This window comes from Pristis pectinata, chromosome 8 (genome assembly GCF_009764475.1).
Source record: "Pristis pectinata isolate sPriPec2 chromosome 8, sPriPec2.1.pri, whole genome shotgun sequence".
Classification (NCBI taxonomy): domain Eukaryota; kingdom Metazoa; phylum Chordata; class Chondrichthyes; order Rhinopristiformes; family Pristidae; genus Pristis; species Pristis pectinata.
The window spans coordinates 45,204,267-45,230,740 of record NC_067412.1 but is presented as its reverse complement, the minus strand read 5'-3'; the positions used below and the strand labels follow the sequence as shown (position 1 = coordinate 45,230,740).

Here is a 26,474-nt window from a genome sequence, read left to right as displayed (position 1 = left end):
CTCCCAAAATGCAATGCCTCACACTTATCTGGATTGAGAGCCATTTGCCAATCCCCAGCCCACATTCCTAGCTGATTAAGATCCTTCTCCAAATATTGGTAGATCCTGTCTCTCAGAATGTCTTCCAGCAATTTACCCACCACTGATATCAGACTCACCATCCTGTAGTTTCCAGGCTTGTTTTGTTACATTTCTTAAACAAAACCTTTTACAGGCTTTACCACATTAGCCACTTTCCAGTTCTCCAGAACCTCACCTGTGGCCAGAGATGAATAAAACACCTCTGCAAGAACCTCTGCAATTTCTTCTCTCGCTTCCCACAACGTCCAAGAATGCATTAGATCAGGCACTCAGGATTTATCCACCTTATTGCACCATAAGGCCACCAATGCTTCCCTGCTAATTAGTATGTGTTCCAAGATATCATCACTCATTTCCCCCATTTCCTTAACTTCCATCATTTTCTCCACAGTAAAAACTGAAGAGAAATATTTATTAGAAACCTCTCCCATTTCTTTTGGTTCCACACACACACTGATCTTAAGGAGACCTATTTTCTCCCTCGTCACCCTTTTACTCTTAATATATCTATAGGATCTCTTGGGATTTTGCTTCAAAATTGCCTGCCAGATCCCTCTCATATCATCTTTTTGCCCTCCTAACTTCTCTCTCAAGTGCACTCCCATACTTCTTGTAGTCATCAAGAGATACAATAGTTCCCAATTGCTTATGCGCAGCGTATGCCTCCCTCTTTTTCTTAACCAGACCCTCAATATCTTTCATCAACCAGGGTTCCCGAAACCTGCCAGCCTTCACCCCAACAAAACATGCATGCCCTAAACTCTTGACATCACAGTGTTAAAAGGCTCCAATTTGGCAGATGCTGCTTTTCCTGCAAACAATCTCACCCAATCAACCTCTGCAAGGTCCCACTTAATGGCTCCAGAATGCTCTGCCCAAGTTCAGGACCTTAACCTGTGCACTGGAGGCATCTTTTTGCATAACTTTTTTAAAACTATGGTCACTAAGTATGGCTTTAAGGTAATGGGTGGGAAGTTCAAGGGAGACATCAGAGGGAGGTTTTTCACCCAGAGAGTGGTTGGTGCATGGAATGCACTGCCTGGGGTGGTGGTGGAGGCTGGTATGTTGGTCAAGTTCAAGAGATTGTTAGATAAGCATATGGAGGAATTTAAGATAGAGGGATAGGTGGGAGAAAGGGGTTAGATAGTCTTAGGAGTGGTTTGAAGGTTGGCACAACATGGTGGGCTGAAGGGCCTTATTGTGCTGTATTGTTCTATGGTTCTATGGTTCTAGAGCCAAAATGCTTGCCGATAGACACTTCTGCCACTAGCCCTATCTTTTTTCCCAGGTGGAGGTCCATCTCTAATAGGTCCTGCTATATATTGAGAGAGGAAGCTTTCTTGGACACATTTCACAAATTCCACTCTGTCCAAGCCTTGTACATGATAGTTGGCCCAGTCAATATTAGGAAAGTTAAAATCTCCCGCTAATTCTACCCTATTGCAATTTCTCTACATATCTGTTCCTCCAATTCCCACTGACTATTGGGGAGCCTATAATACAATCCCATCAGTGTGACCATCCTCTTCTTGTTTCTAAGTTCTACCCATATGGCCTCACTAGGTGATCCACCAAGAATATCTTCTCAAAGGACCATACTTATGTCCCTTTTCATCAAGAAGGCAACACCCCCTCCTCTCTCACCTGTACCTCTGTCACGCCTGTAGCATCTGTATCCTAGAACATTGAGCTGCCAGTCCTATCCCTCCCTCAACCATGTTTCTGTTATGGCTATGATATCCCAGTCCCCAGATATAATCCATACCTGAGTTCATCCTCTTTACCTCTCAAGCCTCTTGCATTCAAATAAATGCAGTTGGCACCAATGGTTTTTCCTCTCCCTGTACTGTGCTCATATCTATTCTGAAGACTGAACTTGCTGTCATTTGCTGCAGTATTATAGAGTCATAGAGTCATAGGGTCAAACGCCATGGATACAGGCCCTTCGGTCCAACAAATCCATACCAACCATGATGCCCACCCATCTAGTCCCAATTTCCTGCATTCACCCCATATCCTTCTGACTCCCACCCCTGCATGTACCTATCCAAGTGCTTCTTAAATGATACTATTGTACCTGCTTCAACCACTTCCTCTGGCAGCTCGTTCCATATACTCTACACCCACTGTGTGAAAAAGTTGCCCCTTAAGTCCCTTTTAAATCTTTCCCCTCTCAGCCTAAATCTATGCCCCCTAGTTTTGAACTGCCCTACTGTGGGGAAAAGACTGCTACCATCCACCTTATCTATGCCCCTCATGATTTTATAAACCTCTATAACATCACCCCTCATTCTCCTACACTCCAATGAATAAAGACCTAGCCTGGCCAACGTTTCCCTGCAACTCAGGCCCCCTAGTCCTGGCAACATCCTCATAAATCTTTTCTGCACTTTTTCCAGTTAAACCATCTCTTTTCTATAACAGGGTGACCAAAACTGTACACAGTACCCGAAGTGTGGCCTCACCAACTGCAACATAATGTCCCAACTCTTATACTCAGTGCCCTGAATGATGAAAGCCAGCATGCTAAATGCCTTTTTCACCACCCTCTCTACCTGTGATGCCGCTTTCAACCAACCATGCACTTCTACTCCTGGGTCCCTCTGTTCCATTACACTCCCTAGTGCCCTACCATTCGTAGCAAAAGTCCTATGCTGGTTTAACTTTCTAAAATTCGATTGGCATCTCCAGACAGTGAAGGGTTTAGATGGGGTGGAGTTTGTTAAGTGTGTTCAGGAAGGATTCTTGACACAATATGTAGATAGGCCTACAAGAGGAGAGGCTGTGCTTGATTTGGTATTGGGAAATGAACCTGGTCAGGTGTCAGATCTCTCAGTGGGTGAACATTTTGGTGATAGTGATCATAATTCTATCTCCTTTATGTTAGCACGGGAGAGAGATAGGAACAGACAGACTAGAAAGGCGTTTACTTGGGGTAAAGGGAATTATGAGGCTCTCAGGCAGGAAATTGGAAGATTAAATTGGGAACAGATGCTCTCAGGGAAAAATACGGAAGAAATGTGGCAAATATTCAGGGGATATTTGTGTGGAGTACTGCATAGGCATGTTTCAATGAGACAAGGGAGTCACGAGAGGATACAGAAACCATGATGTACAAAGGCTATAATAAATCTAGTCAAAAGGAAGAGAAAAGCTTACAAAAGGTACAGAGAGCTAGGTAATGTTAAAGATCTGGAAGAGCATAAGCCTAATAGGAAGGAGTTTAAGAAGGAGATTAGGAGAGACAGAAGGGGGCATGAGAAGGCCTTGGCAGGCAGGATTAAGGAAAACCCCAAGGCATTCTACAAGTATGTGAAGAGCAAGAGGATAAGATGCGAAAGAATAGGGCCTATCAAGTGCAGCAGTGGGAAAGTGTGTATGGATCTGGAAGAAATAGCGGAGGTACTTAATGAATACTTTACGTCAGTATTCACTACGGAAAAAGATCTGGGGGATTGTAGTGGGGACTTGCAGCGGCCTGAAAAGCTTGAGCATGTAGATATTAGGAAAGAGGAGGTGCTGGAACTTTTGGAAAGCATCAAGTTTGATAAGTCGCTAGGACCGGATGAGATGTACCCCAGGCTGCTGTGGGAGGCGAGGGAAGAGATTGCGGAGCCTCTGACGATGATATTTGCATCGTCCATGGAGACGGGAGAGGTTCCAGAAGATTGGAAGGTTGTGGATGTTGTTCCCTTATTCAAGAAGGGGAGTAGGGATAGCCCAGGGAATTATAGACCAGTGAGTCTTACCTCAGTGGTTGGTAAGCTAATGGAGAAGATCCTGAGAGGCAGGATTTATGAACATTTGGAGAGGTATAATATGATTAGGAATAGTCAGCATGGCTTTGATAAGGGCAGGTCCTGCCTTACGAGCCTGATTGAATTTTTTGTGGATGTGACGAAACACATCGATGAAGGAAGAGTAGTAGATGTAATGTATATGGATTTCAGCAAGACGTTTGATAAGGTACCCCATGCAAGGCTTATTGAGAAAGTAAGGAGGCATGGGATCCAAGGGGACATTGCAATGTGGATCCAGAAGTGGTTGGCCCACAGAAGGCAAAGAGTGGTTGATGAAGGGTCGTATTCTGCGTGGAGGTCGGTGACCAGTGGTGTACCTCAGGGATCTGTACTGGGACCCTTGCTCTTGTGATTTTTATGAACAACCTGGATGAGGAAGTGGAGGGGTGGGTTAGTATGTTTGCCGACGACACAAAGGTTGGGGGTGTTGTGGATAGTTTGGAGGGCTGTCAGAGGTTACAGAGGGACATAGATAGGATGCAAAGTTGGGCTGAGAAGTGGCAGATGCAGTTCAACCCAGATAAGTGTGAAGTGGTTCATTTTAGGAGGTCAAATATGATGGCAGAATATAGTATTAATGGTAGGACTCTTGACAGTGTGGAGGATCAGAGGGATCTTGGGGTCCAAGTCCATAGGACGCTCAAAGCGGCTGCACAGGTTGACTCTGTGGTTAAGAAGGCATATGGTGTATTGTCCTTCATCAATCAGGGAATTGAATTTAGGAGCCGAGAGATATTGTTGCAGCTATATAGGTCCCTGGTCAGACCCCACTTGGAGTACTGTGCTCAGTTCTGGTCGCCTCACTACAGGAAAGATGTGGAAGCCATAGAGAGGGTGCAGAGGAGATTTACAAGGATGCTGCCTGGAATGCGGAGCAAGCCTTATGAAAGCAGTTTGAGGGAACTTGGCCTTTTCTCCTTGGAGCGACGGAGGTTGAGGGGGGACCTGATAGAGGTATATAAGATGATGAGAGGCTTTTCCCCAGGGTTGAAATGGTGGCTACAGGAGGACATAGGTTTAAGGTGCTGGGGAGCAGGTATAGAGGAGATGTCGGGGTAAGTTTTTTACTCAGAGAGTGGTGAGTGCGTGGAATGGGCTGCCGGCAGCGATGGTGGAGGTGGATACGATAGGGTCTTTTAAGAGACTGTTGGATAGGTACATGGAGCTGAGAAAAATAGAGGGCTATGGGTAAGCCTAGCAATTTCTAGGGTAGGGACATGTTGGGCACAGCTTTGTGGGCTGAAGGGCCTGAACTGTGCTGTAGTTTTTCTATGTTTCTATGTTTCTAAAATTCATCACCTCACACTTAACTGTATTGAAATCCATTTGCCACCCCTCGGCCCACTTCCCTAACTGATCAAGATCCCCCCGTAATCTACGATGTCCTTCTTCACTATCAACAACACCTCATAGTTTCATGTCATCCACAAATTTACTGATCAAGCCTTGTGTATTTGCATCCAAATTATTTTTATAAATAATGAACAACAAAGAGCCCAGCACTGACCCCTGTGGAACACAACTAGTCACTGGCCTCCATTCCGAGAAAAAAACCTTCAATCACCACTCTTTGTTACCCACCTCCTACCCAATTTTGAATCCACCTAAAGAGCTCTCCCTGGATTCCATGGGACCTAACCTTCCAGACCAGCCTACCATGCAGGACCTTGCTGAAGGCTTTGTTAATGTCCAGATAGACAACATCCATTGCCCTACCCTCATCTACCTTTTTGGTTACTTCTTCAAAAACTAAAAGTTTCATCTAATATGACTTTTCACACACAAAGCTATGCTGACTCCTCTTAAGCTGTCTATCCAAATGCTGGTAGATCCTGTCCCTCAGAATTCCCTCCAGTAACTTCCCCACTACTGATGTCAGGCTGACTGGCCTGTAGTTCTGACTTGTCCTTGCTAACTTTCTAAAACAATAGAACAACATTAGCCATCTTGCAGTCTTCGGGAACTTCACCAGTGGATAATGATGAAGCAAAAATCTCTGCAAAGGCCTCCACAATTTCTTCTCTAGCCTCCTATGATGCACTCAGTCAGGCTCTGGGAATTTATCCACCTTATTGTACTGTAAGGCTGCAAATATCTTCTCCCTGGTAATGTGAATGTTCTCCAAAACATCTCCACTTGTTTCCCTTATCTCTTGAGCAAGTTTAATTTTCTCCTCAGTAAACACAGAGGAGAAATATTCATTAAAAATCTCACGCACCTCCTGCAGCTCAATACAGAGGTGGCTCTGCTGATTTCTAAGGGCCCCACTCTCTCCCTGGCCACCTTCTTCCTCTTAATATTGCTGTAGAACCTTGGGATTTTCCTGAACCTTACTTGCCAGATCCATCTCATACCCTCTCTTTGCACTCCTGATTTCCCCCTTAACTGTATTCTTAATCTCTTAATAGTCATCAAGGGATTCACTCGTCCCTGTCCTCCTAAACTTAATGTATGCTTCCTTTTTTTCTTGACCAGATCCAGGGAGCCATACTATCCTCTGATTTCTCACCAGGCACTCTACTGCTTAGGTCCCCAAACCCCTGTCACTCCAGTTTAATCCCTCCGTAGCAGTACTAGCCAATCTCCACACCAGCATATTGGTCCTCATCCAGTTCAGGTGCAACCCGTCTCTCTTGTGCAGGTCACCCTACCCCAAAAGAGATGCTGATGATCCAAGAACTTCAATCCCTGCCCCCTGCACCAGATCCTCAGCCATGCATTCATCTGAGCTATCTTTCTAATTTTACCCTTACTAGCACTATATTCCAAAGATAGAAAAAGATTGAAATATTTAATGTTTATTTAACTCATCTTAATCATGCTCTTCCGGTATAGATAGTACTTTTTTTGCTGTCGGTCTCATTCATGTTCATGAAAATTTGTGAACTATAAATGTCTATAAATCCATGTTTATTGCGTTTGATTCAATTTTTCAGCCACATTTTCCTTGTTTCTACTGTGTGACTCAAGATTATATATGTTCCTATATATCAGAATTTTGAATCAGAACTTTGAAGATAAAATAAAGATGTTAGTGGAGAATATCCTGAGAAGCAACAGGCCCAGACACAAGGGACTTTACAACAAATGGAGAACATTCTACAGATAAACTGAAGAAAGCTCATTGAGATAAACAATATAATCAGATTGAAGAGAGAAAATAGGACTAACAGCCTTGCTGGGAGGTTTGCTAGCACTGGTGGGGAAGGTGTAAACTCAGTTGGCAGGAGAATGGGGCTCAGAGTAATTGTTCAGATGGGGAGATACAAGAGGTAGAACAAATGGGTAAGTGCAGATAAGGGAATTCAAAGGAACAATAATGATGGTGTCATTTTGCTGGGTGTATATAACAGACCCTTCAACACCGAACCAGAAATAGAGGAACAGGCAGAGTTTTAGAATCATAGAGTCATACAGCATAGAAATAGACCCTTCAGCCTGACTGGTCCGTGCCGACCAAGATGCCCATATAAGCTAGTGCTCTTTCCCCACATTTGGCCCATATCCCTCAAAACTTCCTCGATCGATGTCTTCTGGGGTCCAGGAAGTAGGGTGACTGTCAGGGGAGAGAAAAGGAAAAAGAAAATGAACAGGCAGATAGTGCAGAGGACCCCAGAGGCTGCTCCCCTCAATAACAGGTTATCCGCTTTGGAGGCTGTTGAGGGGGATCAAGCAGCAGTAGCCAGGTCTCTGGCACTGGGACCGGTCCTGCTGCTCAGAAGGGAAGGGAGAAGAGGAAGGCGGTAGTGATAGGGGACTCGATAGTCAGGGAAACAGATAGGAGGTTCTGTGGCAGAGAGCATGAATCCTGGATGGTATGTTGCCTCCCAGGTGCCAGGGTCCGGGATGTCTCTGATTGGGTCCACAGGATTCTTGAGCGGCAGGGAGAACAGCCAGAACTCGTGGTTCATGTTGGTACCAATGACATAGGTAGGAAGAGGGATGAGGTCCTGAAAAGTGAATTTAGGGAGCTAGGCAGAAGGCTGAAGAACAGGACCTCAAGGGTAGCAATCTCGGGATTGCTGCCAGTGCCACGCGGTAGTGAAGGTAGGAATAGGAGGAGATGGCAAATGAATGCATGGCTGAGAAGTTGGTGCAGGAGGGAAGGTTTTAGATTTTTGGTTCATTGGGATCTGTTCTGGGGAAGGTAGGACCTGTACAGAGAGGGCGGGTTATGCCTGAACCCGAGGGGAGCCAATATCCTTGCAGCCAGGTTTGCTAGGGTGGTTCGGGAGGGTTTAAACTAGTTTGCGAGGGGGATGGGAACCAGAGGGGTAAGTCAGAGGAAAAAGTGGATGGAGAAAAGTCAGATCTAACAGGCAGAGAGGCTTTGAGGAAGGAGAAGCAGAGTACAGGGTATAAAAGGTAGATGGGCTAAAGTGCATTTACTTAAATGCAAGAAGTATCAGGAATAAGGGTGATGAACTGAGAGCTTGGATAAGTACCTGGGACAATGATATTGTGGCTCTTGCAGAGACTTAGCTGTCACCAGGGCAGGAATGGATATTGAATATTCCTGGTTTTCAGTATTTAAAAAGGGAAAGGGAGGGGAGGAGAAGAGGGGGAGTGGTGGCGATACTGGTCAGGGATACAATTACAGCTGCAGAAAGGGTGGATAATGTAGAAGGATCCTCTCTAGATTCAGTATGGGTTGGAAGTTAGGAACAAGAAAGGAGCAGTTACTCTACTGGGAGTATTCTATAGGCCCCCCGGTAGCAGCAGGGATACTGAGGAGCAGATTAGGAGGCAGATTTTGGAAAGATGCGAAAATAACAGGGTTGTTATCATGGGAGATTTCAACTTCCCAAATATTGATTGGCACCTGCTTAGTGCCAAAGGTTCAGATGGGGCAGAGTTTGTTAAGTGTGTCCAGGACGGATTCCTGTCACAGTATGTTGACAGACCGACTAGAGGGAATGCCATATTAGATTCAGTTTTAGGTAATGAACTGGGTCAGGTGACAGATCTCTCAGTGGGTGAGCATTTGGGGGACAGCGACCACTGCTCCATAACCTTTAGCATTGTCATGGACAGGGACGGAAGCAAAGAGGGCGGGAAGATATTTAATTGGGGAAAGGCATATTATGAGGCTATAAGGCTAGAACTTGAGAGTGTAAATTGGGATGACATTTTTGAAGGGAAATGTATTATGGAGTAGTGGTCGATATTCAGGGATTTCTTGCAGGATGTTAGGGATAAATTTGTCCAGGTGAGGCAGAGAAAGAACAGCAGGATGAAGGAACCATGGGTGACAAGAGAGGTGGAACAACTAGTTTGGAAGAAGAAGGCAGCATACATAAGGTGTAAGCAGCAAGGATCAGACAGGGCTTGTGCGGAATATAGAGTAGCAAGGAGGGAACTTAAGAAGGGGCCGAGGAGAGCGAGAAGAGGGCATGAAAAGGCTTTGGTGAGTAGGGTTAAGGAGAATCCCAAGGCTTTTTTCTCATACATGAAGAGCAAAAGGATGGCTAGAGTAAAGGTAGGTCCCATTAGAGGCAAAGGTGGGAGGATGTGCCTGGAAGCTGTGGAAGTGGGTGAGGTTCTCAATGAATACTTCTCTTCAGTATTCACCAAGGAGAGGGGTCTTGATGACGCTGAGGACAGTGTTGGTAAGGTTAGTGTTCTGGAGCATGTTGATATCAAGAGAGAGGATGTGTTGGAGTTGTTAGAAAATATTAGGACAGATAAGTCCCTGGAGCCTGACGGAATATTCCCCAGGCTGCTTCGTGAGGTGAGGGAGGAGATTGCTGAACCGTTGGCTAGGATCTTTGAGTCCCTGTTGTCCACGGGAATGCTAGCGGGGGATAGGAGGGTGGCAAGTGTTGTTCCCTTATTCAAAAAAGGTAGTAGGGATAGTCTAGGGAATTACAGACCAGTGAGCCTTACATCTGTGGTGGGCAAGCTGTTATAAAGGATCCTAAGAGATAGGATCTATGAGCACTTAGAGAATCATGGACTAATTAGGGACAGCCAGCATGGCTTTGTGAAGGGAAGATCTTGCCTCACAAGCCTGTTAGAGTTCTTTGAGAAGGTGACCAGGAAGATTGATGAGGATAGTGCAGTAGGTGTGGTCTACATGGATTTTAGTAAGGCGTTTGACAATGTTCCACATGGTAGGCTTCTTCAGAAGGTCAGAAGACAAGGGATCCAGGGAGGCTTGACCGTGTGGATTCAGAAATGGCTTGCCTGTAGAAAGCAGAGGGTTGTGGTGGAGGGAGTGCATTCAGATTGGAGGGCTGTGACTAGTGGTGTCCCACAGGGATCAGTTCTGGGACCTCTACTTTTTGTGATATTTATTAATGACTTGGATGAGGGGGTGGAAGGGCAGGTTAGCAAGTTTGCAGACAACACAAAGGTGTTGTGGATAGTGTGGAGGACTTTTGAAGCTTACAGAGGGCTGTTAAAGCTTACAGAGGGATATTGATAGGATGCAGAGCTGGGCTGACGTGGCAGATGGAGTTCAATCCAGAGAAGTGTGAGGTGGTACACTTTGAAAGGACTAACTCCAAGGTGGAGTACAAGGTTAATGGCAGGATTCTGGGTAGTGTGGAGGAGTAGTGGGATTTGGGGATTCATATCCTCAGATCACTGAAAGTTGCCTCACAGGTGGATAGTGTAGTTAAGAAAGCTTATGGGATGTTAGCTTTCATAAATCATGGGATCGAGTTTAAGAGTCACGAGGTAATGATGCAGCTGTATAAAACTCTGGTTTGACCACACTTGGAGTACTGTGTCCAATTCTGGTCGCCTCATTATAGGAAGGATGTGGAAGCGTTGGAAAGAGTACAGAGGAAATTTACCAGGATGCTGCCTGGATTAGAGAGTATAGATTATGAGGAGAGACTAAAGGAGCTAGGGCTTTACTCATTGGAGAGAAGGAGGATGAGGGGAGACATGATAGAGGTATACAAAATATTAAGAGGAATAGATAGAATTGACAGCCAGCGCCTCTTTCCCAGGGCACCAATGCTCAATACAAGAAGGCATGGCTTTAAGGTAATGGCTGGGACGTTCAAGGGATATATCAGAGGGAAGTGTTTCACCTAGAGAGTGGTTGGTGCATGGAATGCGCTGTCTGGGTTGATGGTGGAGGCTGATATGTTGGTCAAGTTCTAGAGATTGTTAGATAAGCATATGGAGGAATTTAAAGTAGAGGGATTTGTGGGAGTAAGGGGTTACATAGTCTTAGGCGTGGTTTAAAGGTTGGCACAACATAGTGGGCTGAAGGGCCTGTATTGTGCTGTATTGTTCTATGGTAAATGTTATTACTGTACTTGCCTCAACCACTTCCTCTGCCCCTCTGCCTAAGAAGTTACCCCTCAGTTCCTTTTTAAATCCTTCTCATCTCACCTTAATCTTATGCCCACCTGTTTTTGATTCCTTTTCCCTGTGAAAAAGACTGTGTGCATTCACCCTCTCTAGTGATTTTATACATGTCTATAAGGACACCTCTCAGTCTCCTTTGCTCCAAGGACTGAAGTTCTAGGCTGCCCAATCTTTCCGTATAACTCAGGCTTTCATGTCTTGGCAACATACCCATAAATCTTCTTTGCACTCTTTCCAGTTTAATGATGTCTTTCTTCTAACAAGGTAGCCAAAGCTATGCGCAATACTCCAAGTGCAGCCTCAGCAACGTATGTACAACTGCAGTAGAACACCCCAACTCCTCTACTCTATGGCATAACTAATGAAGATCAGCACTCCAAACACCTTCTTCACCACCCTCTCTACCTGTGACACTACTTTCAGCAAACTATGTATTTGTACTCATAGGTCCTTCATAACAGTCCCTAGGGCCCTACCATTCACGGTGAATGTCCTACCCTAGTTTGATTCCCAAAATGCAAGATCTTGCATTTATCGTGATTGAACATCACTTGTCATTCCTTGGCCTACCTACTCAGCTGATCAAGATCCCACTTAATTTTAGATAACCCTCTTCACTGTCTGTGATACCACATATATTAGTGTCATCTGCAAACTTACTAATCATGCCTGGTACATTCTCATCCAAATTGTTTATATAAGTATTGATTATGTTTAGGCAGATATCAGAGAGATGCAATGCTAGAAGTGTTAAAGTACCAGGGGCTTTTAATTTCCTTAATATTAATTGGGATTGCCTTATAACTAAAGGCTTGGAGCTGGCAGAATATTTTAGATATGTTCAGGAGAGATTTTTGACATATATATAGGTAGAGGAAAGAGGGAAGGAGAACTTCTGGACCTTATCTTGGGAAATGAAGCTGGTCAAGTGGAGGAAGTGTCAATGAGGGAACGTTTTGGGAATAGTGACCATAATTTCACATATTTCACAGTGGTTATGGAAAAAAGGTAGGGATGGACCAGAAATGTCTTAAATTGGGGGAAGGCTAATTCCATTAGAATAAGATAGGACCTAGCTAAGGTTGACTGGGAGCATCTATTTGCAGGTAAGTCTACATCTGCACAGTGGGAAGCATTAGAAGAAGAAATACTGAGAGATCAGGGCTAATATGTCTCTGTAATGGTGAAAGCCAAGGGTAACAATTAAAGGGAACCCTGGATGTCGAGAGATATTGAAGGTTGGATAAAGAGTAAAAAAATGGATACGATAGGTATAGGCAACTATAGATGGGAGAGGGCTGTCAATAGTATATAAAGTGAATGGAGACACTTAGAAAGGAAATTATGAAAGCAAAGAAGGGTCACAAAACATCAGTGGCAGACAGGACTAAGATTAATCCAATATAATCTGGTTAATCAGATCCGATATAAGTATGTATGAAGGGCAAAAGAATAACCAGGAAAGAGCAGGGCCCGTTAGGGACAACAGGGTCAAACTCTCTGTGGAGCCAGTATGCATAGGTGAGGTCCTAAATAAACACTTTTTGTTGGTCTTCACAAAGGAAACAGGCTTTGTAGCTGGTGAACACAGTGAAGGAGAAGGTGAAAGTCTAGTGCAAGTCTCCATAAGTAACGAGGAGGTACTCAATGTCTTGGTGGGCTTAAAGATGGAAAAGTCCCTAGGGCCAAATGGGATCTATCTCAGGTTGCTGTGGGTGGTGAGGGAAGAGGTTTCTGGGGCTTTAACAGAGATTTTTAAATCCTCACTAGAAGAAGAGGTACCAGACTGGAGGATGACAAATGTAGTCCCCCTTTTCAAGAATGGGAGCTGGGAGAAGTCCTGTAATTACAGATCTGTGAGCCTTACATCTGTAGGACAGAGATTATTGGAGAAAATTCTCAGGGACAGGATTAATGATGACTTGGAACAACAGGGTCCAATCAGATTGACCGCTAAGCGCTAACCACTAAGCGGTTAGCGTGACGTTATTACAGTGCCAGCGATCGGGGTTCGATTCCCGTCGCTGTCTGTAAGGAGTTTGTACATTCTCCCATGTCTGCGTGGGTTTCCTCCAGGTGCTCCGGTTTCCTCCCACATTGCAAAGACGTATGGGAAGGTTAATTTGGGTTTAAAATAGGCGGTGCGGACTCATTGAGCTGGAAGGGCCTGTTACCACGTTGTAAAATAAAATTTAAAATTAAAAAAAAAATTTTTAAAAATTAAGAATGAAGGATGTGCACAGGGCTCTATCACTAGCTCACAGAATCATGTGTCTTTGTTCCAGAAGGGGTATTCCAGTATTCCAATACTTCAACATTTGGATATCAAACTGGAGAGAATAAATTGGTAACATAATGGAATCAAATAATTCAGCTGTACAATTTGGAAAGTTTGGTGAAATGGAAAGATGATACTCTGAAGAAATGGGTCTTCTTTTAGCATACAGGGTGCAGAAAGCAGAAGTTGAACTGTAATGGGAACGACGGTCTTATCTTGAATTTACAGATCCCCTTTATCAGCAGGCTAAAGAATTAAAAAGATTTGGCAACTTTCATTAAGTACAGGTCCCTTCCCCTGTTACGAACACCTGATTTATGGACACCCCGTACATACAAATGAGTGTTTGGGAGACTGCTGGGATGGACAGGAAAGGATTTGCTGGCTGCTGCGGAGCTGAAGGCATCTCATCATGCCTTCTCTCCCCACCATCTCTCCCTCCCCCCACCCCACACATTTGTTCACTCACCGAGTCAGTGAGGCTGGCTGGCTGCCAATTATTCCTGCACCTGCTTGCTCCCCCATCACTGCTGTTTCTGTGATCCTCTCCCACACCGGTTTGGTTCATTTCCAACTTGCGAACTGTTTGGGTTACAAACAGTTCTCAGGAATGGAAGTACTCTGTCATAACCTGAGGAGGACCCATATATTTATTAAAATATAATAGTTTACAAGTTCCCGATTCTGAATGTGCAGGTGAAACATTCTCCATCTGTGCCTGGTCAGTGTGCCAAACCTTCTTCACCATCCTATCTACCTGTAACGCTGCTTTCAGCGAATTATGCACTTGCACTCCTAGGTCAAAACACACCCCAGGAACCTACCATTCACTGTATAAGTCCTACTAGGGTTTGATCTCCCAAATTGCAATACTTCACATTTATCTGGATTGAAAGCCATTTGCCATTCCGCAGCACACATACGAAGCTGGTCGAGATCCCCCTGTAATTTTTCATAATCTTCTACACAGTCAACAACATCACCTATTTTAGTATCATTTGCAAAGTTGCTAACCATGCCTTGCACATTCACATCCTATTCACTTATATAAATTATAGACAACAAAGGTCCCAGAATCAACCCCTGTGGCGCACCACTGGACACAGGTCTCCAGTCTGAGAAACAACCCTCGACCATCACCCTCTGCTTCCTACCACTGACCCTATTATGAATTCAATCATTTATCCCTCCCTGGATCCCATCTGATCTAACCTTCCAGATTAGCTTGCCATGAGGGACCTTCTCAAAGGCCTTACTGAAGTCCATATAGACAACATCCATATAGATGCCCTACCGACTTAGTTACACTCAATTATCTGTTCAAAGAACTGTCTTGAATTAGAGCCTGTCTCTCCAAATATTGGTAGATCCTTTCCCTCCAGCAATTTACCCACTACTGATGTCAGACTCACCAGCCTGTAGTTTCCAGACTTGTTTTTGCAACATTGTTTAAATAATAGTTCCACATTAGCCATTCTCCAGTCCTCTGGAACCTCACCTGTGGCCAGAAATGAAGCAAATGTCTCTGCAAGGGCCACAGCAATTTCTTCTCTAGCTTCCCACAAGGTCCAAGAATGCACCAGTTCAGGTCCTGTAGATCTACCCACCTTAATGCACCTTATGACCTCCAGTACCTCCTCCCTTCTAATTCGTATGTGATCCAAGACATCACCACTTAATTCCCCCATATCCTTAGCTTCCATCGTCTTCTCCACAGTAAACACTGAAGAGAAATACTCATTAAAAATCTCATCCATTTCCTTTGCTTCCACACACAGACAACCATCCTGATCTTTAAGGAGACCTATTCTCTCCCTCGCCAACCCTTTTACTCTTAATATACCTGTTATAATATACCTCTTAATATACTCTTAACATACTCTTGGGATTTTGCCTTACCTTACCTACCAGATACCTCTCATATCTTCTTTTTGCCCTCTTAACTTCTCTCTTAAGTACGCTCCTACACCTTTCATAGTCATCAAGAGATTTAATCATTCCCAATTGCTTATGCACAATGTATGCCCCCCTCTTTTTCTTAACCAAGCCCTCGAACCTTAACCCGAAACCTGCCAGCCTTGCCCTTTACCCTAACAGAACATGCATGCCCTGAACTCTTGACACCACAGTTTTAAAAGGCTCCCATTTGGCAGACGCTCCTTTCCCTGCAAACAATCTCACCCAATCGACCTCTGCAAGATCACGCCTAATGGTTCCAAAATTCTCTGCCCCAGTTTAGGAGCTTAACCTGTGAACTGATCATATCATTCTCCATAACTATTTTAAAACTAATAGAATTATGGACACTGGAGCCAAAGTGCTTGCTGACAGACACTTCCGCCACTTGCCCTATCTCATTTCTCAGGAGGAGGCCCAATGTTGTACCATCTCTGGTAGGTCCCTCTATATATTGATATAGGAAGCTTTATTGGACACATTTCACAAATTCCACTCCATCCAAGCCTTTTACATGAAGGTTGGCCCAGTCAATATTAGGGAAGTTAAAGTCTCCCACTAATACTATCCTATTATGCTTACAACTAGCTGAAATCTCTCTACATAGCTGCCTCCTCCAAATCACCACTGACTATTGTGGGGCCTAAAATACAATCCCATCAGAGTGACCATTCCATTCTTGTTTCTAAGTTTTACCAATATGGCCTAACTGGATGATCTCCCAAGAATATCCTCCCTAAGTACCATTGTTATGTCCTCTTTCCCCAAGAGGGTAACTCCCTCTCCTCTCTTACCTGCATCTCCATCACACCTGTAGCATTTGTATCCTGGAAAAATGAGCTGCCAGTCCAGCTCTTCTTTCATGCTTCTGTTATGGGCTATGATATCCCAGTTCCCAGAGTCAATCCATGCCCTGAGTTCATCCACTGTACCTCTTAAGCCTCTTGCATTGAACTGAATGCAGCTTAAACCACTTGTCTTTCATCTCTCTTTACTGTGCTCATGTCTATCCTGATGACTCAACTTGCTCTCATTGGTTAAAGTATTATCCTGATTTCTCATCAGCTACTCTACTGCTCAGGTCCCCACCTCCCTGCCACTCTATTTAAACCCTCCCAAGTGGAACTAGCAACTATCCAAGCCAAGATATTGGTCTCCCTCCAGTTCAGGTGCAACCCATCTCTCTTGTATAGGTCACCCCTACCTCAGAAGAGATCCCAATAATCTAAGAATTTGAATCCCTGCCCCTGCATCAGCTCTTCAGCCACACATTCATCTGAACTATCTTTCTATTTCTACCCTATCACATGGTGCTGGGAGTAACCCCAAGATTACCCTTGAGGTCTGCTTTTTAGGTTCTCTCTTAACTCCTGATAGTCACTGCGCAGGACCTCATCCCTCTTTCTACCTGCATCGTTGGTACCAATATGCACCTTGACCTCTGGCTCCACACCCTCCCCCTTGAGAATATTCTGCAGCTGCTCCAAGACTGCTGTTTATCTTCCTCTTACAGCTCTTACAGTCAGAAAGCTCCAGCTGACCCAGTATCCTACTGCATTCTGGAATATAGTATTTTAGGTTTTTTGATCTGGAAATGACTGCTTCCTAATTTCTGTCATGGATGGATGAGAAAATTTTTAAATGATAGTTTCTCGATTTCACTCCCTTTTCAATTCATTCCTCAGTCCTCCTTGGGAAAATACTGTTTATGAAACCATTTCACATAATTTGACCCTTTAACTTTCTTGATTCTAATGCTCCCTGAGCCACTGATCTTCAAAACAATTTTGACATTTAAAGTATTATTACAGAAAAAAACACATTCCCACACTGATAGTGAATCTTTTGGGACACATTAAGGTTACATAAAGGCATTTTGGAAATTCATGTATGTTCTTACTTTGACTGAATGAAAGACAGATCTCAGCTTAACTTTGTTCACACTGATTCATCTTCAAGGAACATTGGATACTTTAGATATCTGGGAAAAATGAAAGGAGGAGAAATTTTTCCCTCAAGCTTAAACACCACTTGACCATTAATTAAACAGTAAATGCTGGAAGCACTCAGTGGGTCAGGCAATATCTACAGAGAGATGAACATAGTTCATGTTTCAGATCAATGACCTTTCATTGATCTTGAAAGGTCATCAGCCTGAAAGATGAATTGTTTGTCCCTCCACAAATGTTGCCAGACTTGCTGAGTGTTTCCAGCATTTACTGTTTTCATTTCAGAGATCCAAAATCTGAAATTTTTTGGAATTTTTTAAACCAGCTAACCTTTTACAGATATATTTATTCTCAGGTATAAGCACTCAAGGCTGTGAATGCACTGGAAAGGATGCAGAGGAGATTTACCAGAATCTTGCCTAGGATAGAACATTTCAGACTGTATAAGCTGGGCTAGGAGGAAGAGGCTGAGGGGGCATCTAATGGAGCTGCACAATATTATGAGAAGCATAGATTGAGATGATAGGGAGAACCTTTTCCCCACAACAGGGGCGTGCAAAAGTAGACGACATAGGTTTAAAGGGAGAAGTAAGAGGAATGGAGGGAATCTTCAGAATTTTTTTTTACCCTGCAATCTGGAATATACTGCCTGAGAAGGTGGTGAAACCTAGTAGTTACAACACTTTAGCAAGTAGATGGATGAGCACTTGAATCACCAAAACATAGAAGGCAATGGACCAAGCGCTGGTAAATGGGATTAGCATAAATGGGTTGACATGGACATGGTGGGCTGAAGGGCCTGTTTCTGTGCTGGATGACATAAGCAGTTGTAGCACTATTCTCTAAATATTTTCATATTTAATTTGGAACATAATAGTGTTTATTGTTCAGCTGATAATTTAAAGCCTTCTGCAAAACCATTGATGTACAGAGGGATCTTGGGGACAAAGTCCATGGCTCCCTAAAAGTGGTTGCCAAGTAAATAGGGTGGTAAAGAAGGTACCCAGCATATTTGCCTTCATCAGTTGGGCCACTGAGTTTGAGTCAGCAAGTCATGTTGCAGCTGTATAAAACTTTGTTTAATCCATACTTGGAGTATTGTGTGAAGTTCTGGTCACCTGATTACAGGAAGGCTTTGGAGAGGGTGCAGAAGAGGTTCATGAGGATGTTGCCTGGATTAGAGGGAATTAGCTATAAGTAGTTGTTGGACAAACTCAGGTTGTTTTCTCTGGAACTTCAGAGGCTGAGGGGAGACCTGATAGAAGTACATAAAATTATGAAAGCCAAAGATAGGGTAGATAGTCAGAGTCTTTTTTCCATGGTAGAAATGTCAAATGCTAGAGGACATCGCTTTAGGGGGGAAAGTTTAAAGGAGATTTGCAAGGCAAGTTTTTTTTTTACACACAGAGAGTGACGGGTGCTTGGAATGTGCTGCTGAGGTGGTGGTGGAGGCAAATACAATAGTGGAGTTTAAGAGACTTTTAGGTAGGCAAATAAACATGCAGGGAATGGAGGGATATGGATCATGTACATAGAAGGGATTAGTTTAATTTGACATCATGTTTGGCACAGATATAATGGGCTGAAGGACTTCCTCCTGTTCTGCACTGTTCTATGTTCATTGCTTTGTAAAGCAATGTACTGTAAAAGAGAACATTTAAAGTTATAAAGAACAAAACAACATTTTAATATGACAAGATGAGTCACTTTTATGGAGTTATCTGCACTGAGAAGATTATTTGAACTCTTCTAAATTTGATTTGGATTATTGTTCTAATGCAGTCCAGATCCCTTTGCTGTTGCTGTATGACAAATTTATGACAAGCTTCAAACTAGCCAGCACATCTTTCCATCTATAGTTGGCACTAACAGGATAGACTCCCACACAATTACCACCATGATTGAAATAGGAAGTGGGGTTATCAGAAAGGAACCAAAACAGCACTCTGCAGATCTATTTAAGGCACATCATTGTGCAATGGAGCAATCCTTACATGTTCAACACTGCAGTGCACAACTCTCAAAATAGAACACTTGAAACAAGCATTTTTGAGCTATTCACCATTGTAAAATGTTTTTTTTTCTTAAGGTACAACATATACAAATATTTTATATAAATATACTAAATTACTGAAAAGAAATCTGTAACAAAGCCAGAGGCATTAACAGTTGAACAACATCTTTTCCATATCTCTATTTATAAAGAAGCTGAATGCTTAAAACTTGTAATGATGATGAATTATTCATCTACATTCCATTAATTGGAGCTGAATACTGTTTTCACTGATTTCTTGCCGCGATAGTCTTCTTTTGAACTCGTCTGTCGTGAAGTAGTATATGACTGGGTCCAGACAACAGTTCAGACTGGCTAGACAGAGTGCAACTGGGTGAAATTTAAGTATGAACTTCCTGGCTGCACAATCTTGAATGTGCCCTGACAAGGCCAGAAAATGCAAAGGGAAGGTGATGTGATACGGTGCAAAGCAAACCAGGAAGACCATGGTGCAGGTCAACACCATCTTTAAGGCTTTCTTTTTTTCCCCACTGTCCTGCAAGACTGAATTTTTCTCCCGCAGGGACATCATGGTTTTCCAAGAGCAGATCATAGTAATGATGAGAGGTAGCACAAATCCTGTTAGTTCGGCCAGTGTAAACATGGCAACAGAGGTAGGGATACCAATTTGTATTATAGGAAGAGCTGTAAAGCAGCTATTGAAATTGCTGGAGTTGTTTCTCGTATCAATCCTCATTAGGGGGAAGGGCAGGCAAGCCAAACCCACAATGACCCAGCCGATGATACTCGCATAGACATCATACCTTCGTTTGCAGTCATTGTACTTGAAGGGCTGAATAAGAAAGAGGCACCGTCGGATACTGATGCACACCAGAAAGAATATACTTGCATACATGTTCACGTATTTAAGGTAGAAACAAAACATGCACAAAAACCTGCCGAAAGGCCAATCATGGTTCAGGTAGTAGAAAATCCGGAGTGGCAAGGACATGACTTGTGCCAAGTCTGCAATGGCCAAGTTAATCATGAATATCACTGCCCGTTTTGTCTCCTTAATATAGGCATGGAACACCCAAAGGGCTAGAACATTGGATATTAGGCCTGGTATAAATATTATAACATACATGATGGCATAGAGGAAATCAGCAGCAGACCGTTCATCAGTGCAGTTCGATGAATTGTTTGTCATTTTCCAATTGCCTTCTAACTGAGAATAAACGCGACTGAACTGGAAAAAAGAGAAGAAAATTTGAAGAATATTCCCTGTGATTAGAAAAAGATTAAAAATTGCTGGAATATATTATGAAGATATTTTAAAGATGTCTGAGTAGCGAGTTTTTAATTTGCTGGGGTACTTCTCAACCATTAAGGTTGATCTCAGGATTAAACGTTGATCCAAAGCTGGCTTCAGGTTGCGGACATTGTTGATGTAAAAGGACTGAAAATCCAGAATTAGGATAGGCACACCGACTTTAACAGGTAAGGTTCTTGCCATCTGATCAGTAAGTGTATCTCTGAGCTGGAGGTCCTGCTGCAGCTGGCCTTCTGGAAAATATCAGACAAATAACCAAGATTAAATGGAAGTCCAATAAAAATTGCTTTCCTGAACAGAAGTTACACTCAGAGAAATCTCTGCACCATCTCCAGTGCCATCAGATCTTCCCTGAACTGTATGCAACGCTTGATCTGTGACACAACTGGTGTTGTGTACAGTTCTAGTACAACTTCCCTGCTCTTATATTTGCTGTTTTAATATTGGATGAGATTACATATGCTATTTGCAATCTCTTTATTGACCTGCTTTTCCACCTTTAAGATCTATGGAAATGCACCCAAGATCCCTCTGTTCCTCCACACCACTTAATATCCCCCATTTACTCTGAGTATCCTCCCTTGCTTACCACCAAATACATTACTTAACAGTTCTCTGGTCGAAACTCCATTTGCTATGTTCCTGCCAACTCACCAGACTGCTTATAATCTCCTCCAGTTCAAAACTTTTCTCCTTCTGTCAACCTATTTTTGAAATCATCTCAAAGCTGTTTTGTATCCTGTTCTGGTTGCCCCATTACAGGAAGGATGTGGAGCTTTTGGCGAGGGTGCAGGAGAGATTTATCAGGATGCTGCCTGGATTAGAGGGCATGTGCTATTAGGAGAGGTTAGACAAACATGAATTGTCTAACCTCTCTGGACCATCGGAGGGTAAGGGGAGACATGATAGGAGGATATAAAATTATGAGAGGCATAGAAAGGATGGAGAGTCAAAATCTTTTTCCCTGGGTACAAATATCAAATACTAGAGGACATGCATTTAGGGTGAGAGGGGTAAGTTTAAAGGAGACGTGTGAGGCAAGTATTTTTACATAGTAAGTGGTTGCTGCCTGGAACGGGCTGCCAGGGCAAGTGCTGGAAGCAGATTTGATAGTGGAGTTTAAGAAGGTGTTAGACAGACACATGAATATGCAAGGAATGGAGGGACATCGATCATGTGCAGACAGGAGAAATTTAGATTAATTTGGCATCATGTTCAGTGCAGGCCAAAGGGCCTGTTCCTGCTCTGTACTGTTCCATGTTGTATGTTCTCATATTTAGGTCTAAAATTTAACATCTAGACCAAATGGAGAGCCCTGTTGGACCCAGATGATAACAGCCTTATAATCACAACAAACACCCATCAATTAACACCCTCTGTTCCCTGCCACTCAACCAAATTTGGAATAATTTGCCCTTGTTTCCTGGATTCTATGGCACTTATGCTTTGTCTTTCACCATTATGGAACATCACAATGAGATTTATAACAAATGAAATACACTTGATTTCTTGTGGAAAGTACACTTGAAGAAATTACAGGGGCCATGGAAGAGACACTTGTATCTACCTTAGCCACAGGTGAGGAACTGGAGGACTGGAGGGTGACTAATGTTGTGCCTTTATTTGAGAAATTCTGCAAGGACAAGCTAGGGAGCTATAGGCCGGTGAGCCTAAAATCAGTGGTGGGAAGGTTACTGGAGGGGATCCTGAGGAACATGATCTATCAGCATTTGGAAAAGCAAGGACTGATTATGGATAGTCAGCATGTCTTTGTATGTGAGACCTTGTGTCTCACGAATTTGATTGAGTTATTTGAAGCAGGACCAAGAAAATTGATGAGAGCAGGGCAGTAGACATTCTCTACGTCGAATTGAGCAAGGCATTTGATGAGGTCCCACATGAAAGGCTGGTCTGGAAGGTTAGATCACATGGATCCAAAACTGGCTTGGTGGAACGAGGCAGAAGGTGGTAGTAGAGGGTTCAGATTGGAGGCCTGTGATCAGTGGTGTGCCGCAGGGATTGGTGCTGTGTCCTCTGTTGTTTGTCCTGTAAATAAATGACTTGAATGACAATATTGTTAACATGACTAGTAAGTTTGCAGATGTCGCCAGAGATGGTGGTGTAGTAGACAGTGAAGAGGGTTATCGAAGTTTACAAGGTGATCTAGATCAACTGGGAAAGTGGGCCAGAGAATGCCAAATGGAATTTAACTGGGACAAGTGCAAAGATTTGCATTTTGGTAAGTTAAACCAGGGCAGACTTACATAGTAAATGGTCAGGCCCTGGGGAGTGTTGTAGAACAGATAGACCAAGGGCTACAGGCACATAGTTCCCTGAAAGTAGCAACACAAGTAGACAGGGTGGTGAAGAAGGCAGTTGACATGCTTTCCTTCATCGGGCAGGATATTGAGTACAGGAGTTGAGACATCCTGTGCAAGACACCAGTGAGATCTCACTTGGAATATGGTATGCAGTTCTAGTCACCCAGCTATAGGAAGGATGTTGTTAAGCTGGGAAGGGCAGAAAAGATTCATGAAGTTGTTACTGGGACTGGAGAGCTTGAGGTACAAGGAGAGACTGGATGGGCTGGAACTTTTTTCCCTGGAGCATAGGTGGCTGAAGGGTGACCCTATAGAGATTTATAGCATCATGAGGGGCATAGATAAGGTGAATGGTCACAATCTTTATCCCAGGGTAGGGAAGTCTAAAACTAGAGGTGAGAGGGGAAAGATCTAAGGGGCAAAATTTTCCACACAGAGGGTGGTACGTACATGGAATGAGCAATCAGAGGAAGTGGTAGAGGTGGGTATAATTACAATGTTTAAAGGACAGTTGCAAGGATACATGGATTAGAAAGGATTAGAGGGATATGGGCCAAACACAGACAAATGGACGAGCACAAGTGGACAGCTTGGTTGGCCTGGACGAGTTGGGCCAAAGGGCTTGTTTCCGTGCTGTATAACTCTATGACTCCATGATCTGAACTAGAAAGAATAAATGCTGGAAATACTTTCCAGGGCAGGTGCTGTCTGCACAGTGAGTAACAGAATTAACAGCTGAAGGCTGGAGATGCAGTATTTTTCAAGGAAGTACCCAGGAAGTCAGAAGTGATGAAATGATAAAATGATGATGGTGATTAGAAGAAGTAGATTATAGAAAGAAATAAACAATCCTGAAAAATGAGGTTGGTGTTTAACCTTTGAAATTGTTGAATTCTATCTTAAGCACATAAAGTCTTTAATGGTTTCATCAGAACCCTAAAAGGTGAGAGATGCAGGGTCACTGCCTAACACATGGGGTTGATTTAGCAGTGAGCACTCTCAGATCACTACTGGCTTTCAAAAAAACTCGACTTGCTTCTGGCAATCTTTCCAAGGGAGAACCTGATAAAAACAAACAAAGCCATGAAAGGTTCAAGAAACTTGGACTGCCAGCTAACTCAAGGCCCTCAGCCTGATCTTTCAAACATCATGAAACCAAACACAAAAATACTCTGAATGTTTCAGAATATTCCTGAGAAATTCAAGAAACATTCACTAAATGTTTAAGAACTTATGACATTAAAAAAATCTAAATGAATTAAGATTTTAAATCTTAAAAAGATTATAATATTATTCTATGCTAAGAACCTATAATATTATTTTTATATTAATACTTACCCAAGTCTCATAAAGCTACTCCCTTCCATTCCAGCTCAGGAGGAAAAATAAAGTTGTGTCTGCTCCTTTTTACAGATGTACAATTGTTCAGTGAGTTTTAAAGTTGTATAGGAAGCAGCAAGCTACAGCTCCTGTGCTGAGATCTATGAAGAGGTAACAGTCAGATTGTAGTGTTACCTGCCTGCAGAAATCTCCAGACACTCACGTTTGTGTGTACATTCACAAAAGTTGCTGAAAGCCAAAGGGTAGTGAATTTGAAAGCTGACACTTCCACTAACTTTTCTCCAAAGATCATGCTGACAACTTTTCCTTCCCTTTCCATCTAGCATTTTCTGGGTTTCAAACTGCCAGCATCTGCAATATTTTGCTTAAGTACATTTGAAGTGTAGTTGACATGGAATTGTAAGAACATAATTGTGCAGAACCGAAATGTCACACATTGAAAAAGATATTGAAAGATTATCTTTGCAAAAATAAAATCATTACACAACAGCTAACTTTGCATCCTATGCAATGAACCAGCCTCTGACCAAAGTTTATGTTGGGTTTTGTCCTGCACTGGTTTTCACCAGGGTTCTTGAATTATTATTATGCAAAACAAGTAGTATCAAAAACTGAACATTGTTGTTTAGGCTTCACTTTCCTTTATACATGGGGAGTTTTAGGGAGAGTCCCTTAAAGAATAACAAATTGTTGTCATTTAAACCATAAAACAATGCAGCACAATACAGGCCCTTTGGCCCGCCATGTTGAGCCGACCTTCAAACCACTCCTAAGACTATCTTACCCCTTCCTCCCACATATCCCTCTATCTTAAATTTCTCCACATGCTTATCTAACAATGTCTTGAACTTGACCAATGTATCAGCCTCCACCACCACCCCAGGCCAGCACATTCCACACACCAACCACTCTCTGGGTGAAAAACCTCCCTCTGACATCTCCCTTGAACTTCCCACCCATTACCTTACTGCCATGTCCTCTTGTATTGTGCATTGGTGCCCTGGGAAAGAGGTGCTGGCTGTCCATTCTATCTATTCCTCTTAATATTTTGTATACCTCTATCATGTCTCCGCTCATCCTCCTTCTCTCCAATGAGTAAAGCCTTAGCTCCTTTAGTCTCTCCTCATAATCCATAGTCTCTAATCCAGGCAACATCCTGGTAAATCTCCTCTGCACCCTTTCCAACACTTCCATATCCTTCCTATAATGAGGCGACCAGAACTGGACACAGTACTCTAAGTGTGGTCTAACCAGAGTTTTGTAAAGCTGCATCATTACTTCGCGGCTCTTAAGCTCTATCCCACAATTTATGAAAGCTAAGATCCCATAAGCTTCCTTAACTACCCTATCCACCTGTGTGGCAACTTTCAGGGATCTGTGGATATGAATCCCCAGATCCCTCTGCTCCTCCACACTGCCCAGAATCCTGCCATTTACCTTGTATTCCGCTTTGGAGTTTGTCCTTCCAAAGTGTACCACCTCACACTTCTCTGGATTGAACTCCATCTGCCCAGCTCTGCATCCTATCAATATCCCTCTGTAAGCTTTGACAGCCCTCCACACTATCCACAACACCACCGATTTTTGTGTCATCTGCAAACTTGCTAACCCAGCCTTCCACCCCCTCATCTAAATCATTAATAAATATCACAAAAAGTAGAGGTCCCAGAACCAATCCCTGTGGGACCCCACTAGTCACAGCCCTCCAATCCGAATGCACTCCCTCTACCACAACCCTCTACTTTCTTACAGGCAAGCAAATTCTGAATCCACACGGCCAAGCCTCCCAGGATCCCTTGGCCTCTGACCTTTTGAAGAAGACTACCATGGGGAACCTTGTCAAACGCCTTACTAAAATCCATGTAGACCACATCTACTGCACTACCCTCATCAATCTTCCTGGTCACCTCCTCAAAGAACCCGATCAGGCTAGTGAGGCAAGATCTTCCCTTCACAAAATCATGCTGGCTGTCCCTAATCAGTCCATGATTCTCTAAATGATCATAGATCCTATCTCTTAGAATCCTTTCTAGCAGCTTACCCATCACAGATGTAAGGCTCACTGGTCTGTAATAAGTCACTGGTTTTGAATAAGG

At 43.2% G+C, this 26,474-nt stretch overlaps 1 protein-coding gene across 3 annotated transcripts in view; it reads right to left on the bottom strand.

Moving 5' to 3' along the window:
- Positions 1 to 19,133: 19,133 nt before the first annotated feature.
- gpr174 (G protein-coupled receptor 174) overlaps positions 19,134 to 26,474 on the bottom strand; it is a 30,210-nt gene continuing 22,869 nt past the window's right edge. For 2 of the 3 annotated variants that reach the window (XM_052021875.1, XM_052021873.1), the window contains exons 3-4: positions 24,376 to 24,518; positions 19,134 to 20,949 (exon numbers count right to left, since the gene is read on the bottom strand). In XM_052021875.1, the coding sequence (XP_051877835.1) occupies positions 19,634 to 20,593 (960 nt within the window). In that variant the 5' untranslated portion in view covers positions 20,594 to 20,949; positions 24,376 to 24,518 and the 3' untranslated portion in view covers positions 19,134 to 19,633. The remainder of the gene's footprint in view (positions 20,950 to 24,375; positions 24,519 to 26,474) is intronic. The other variant, XM_052021874.1, reaches the window with a different exon arrangement.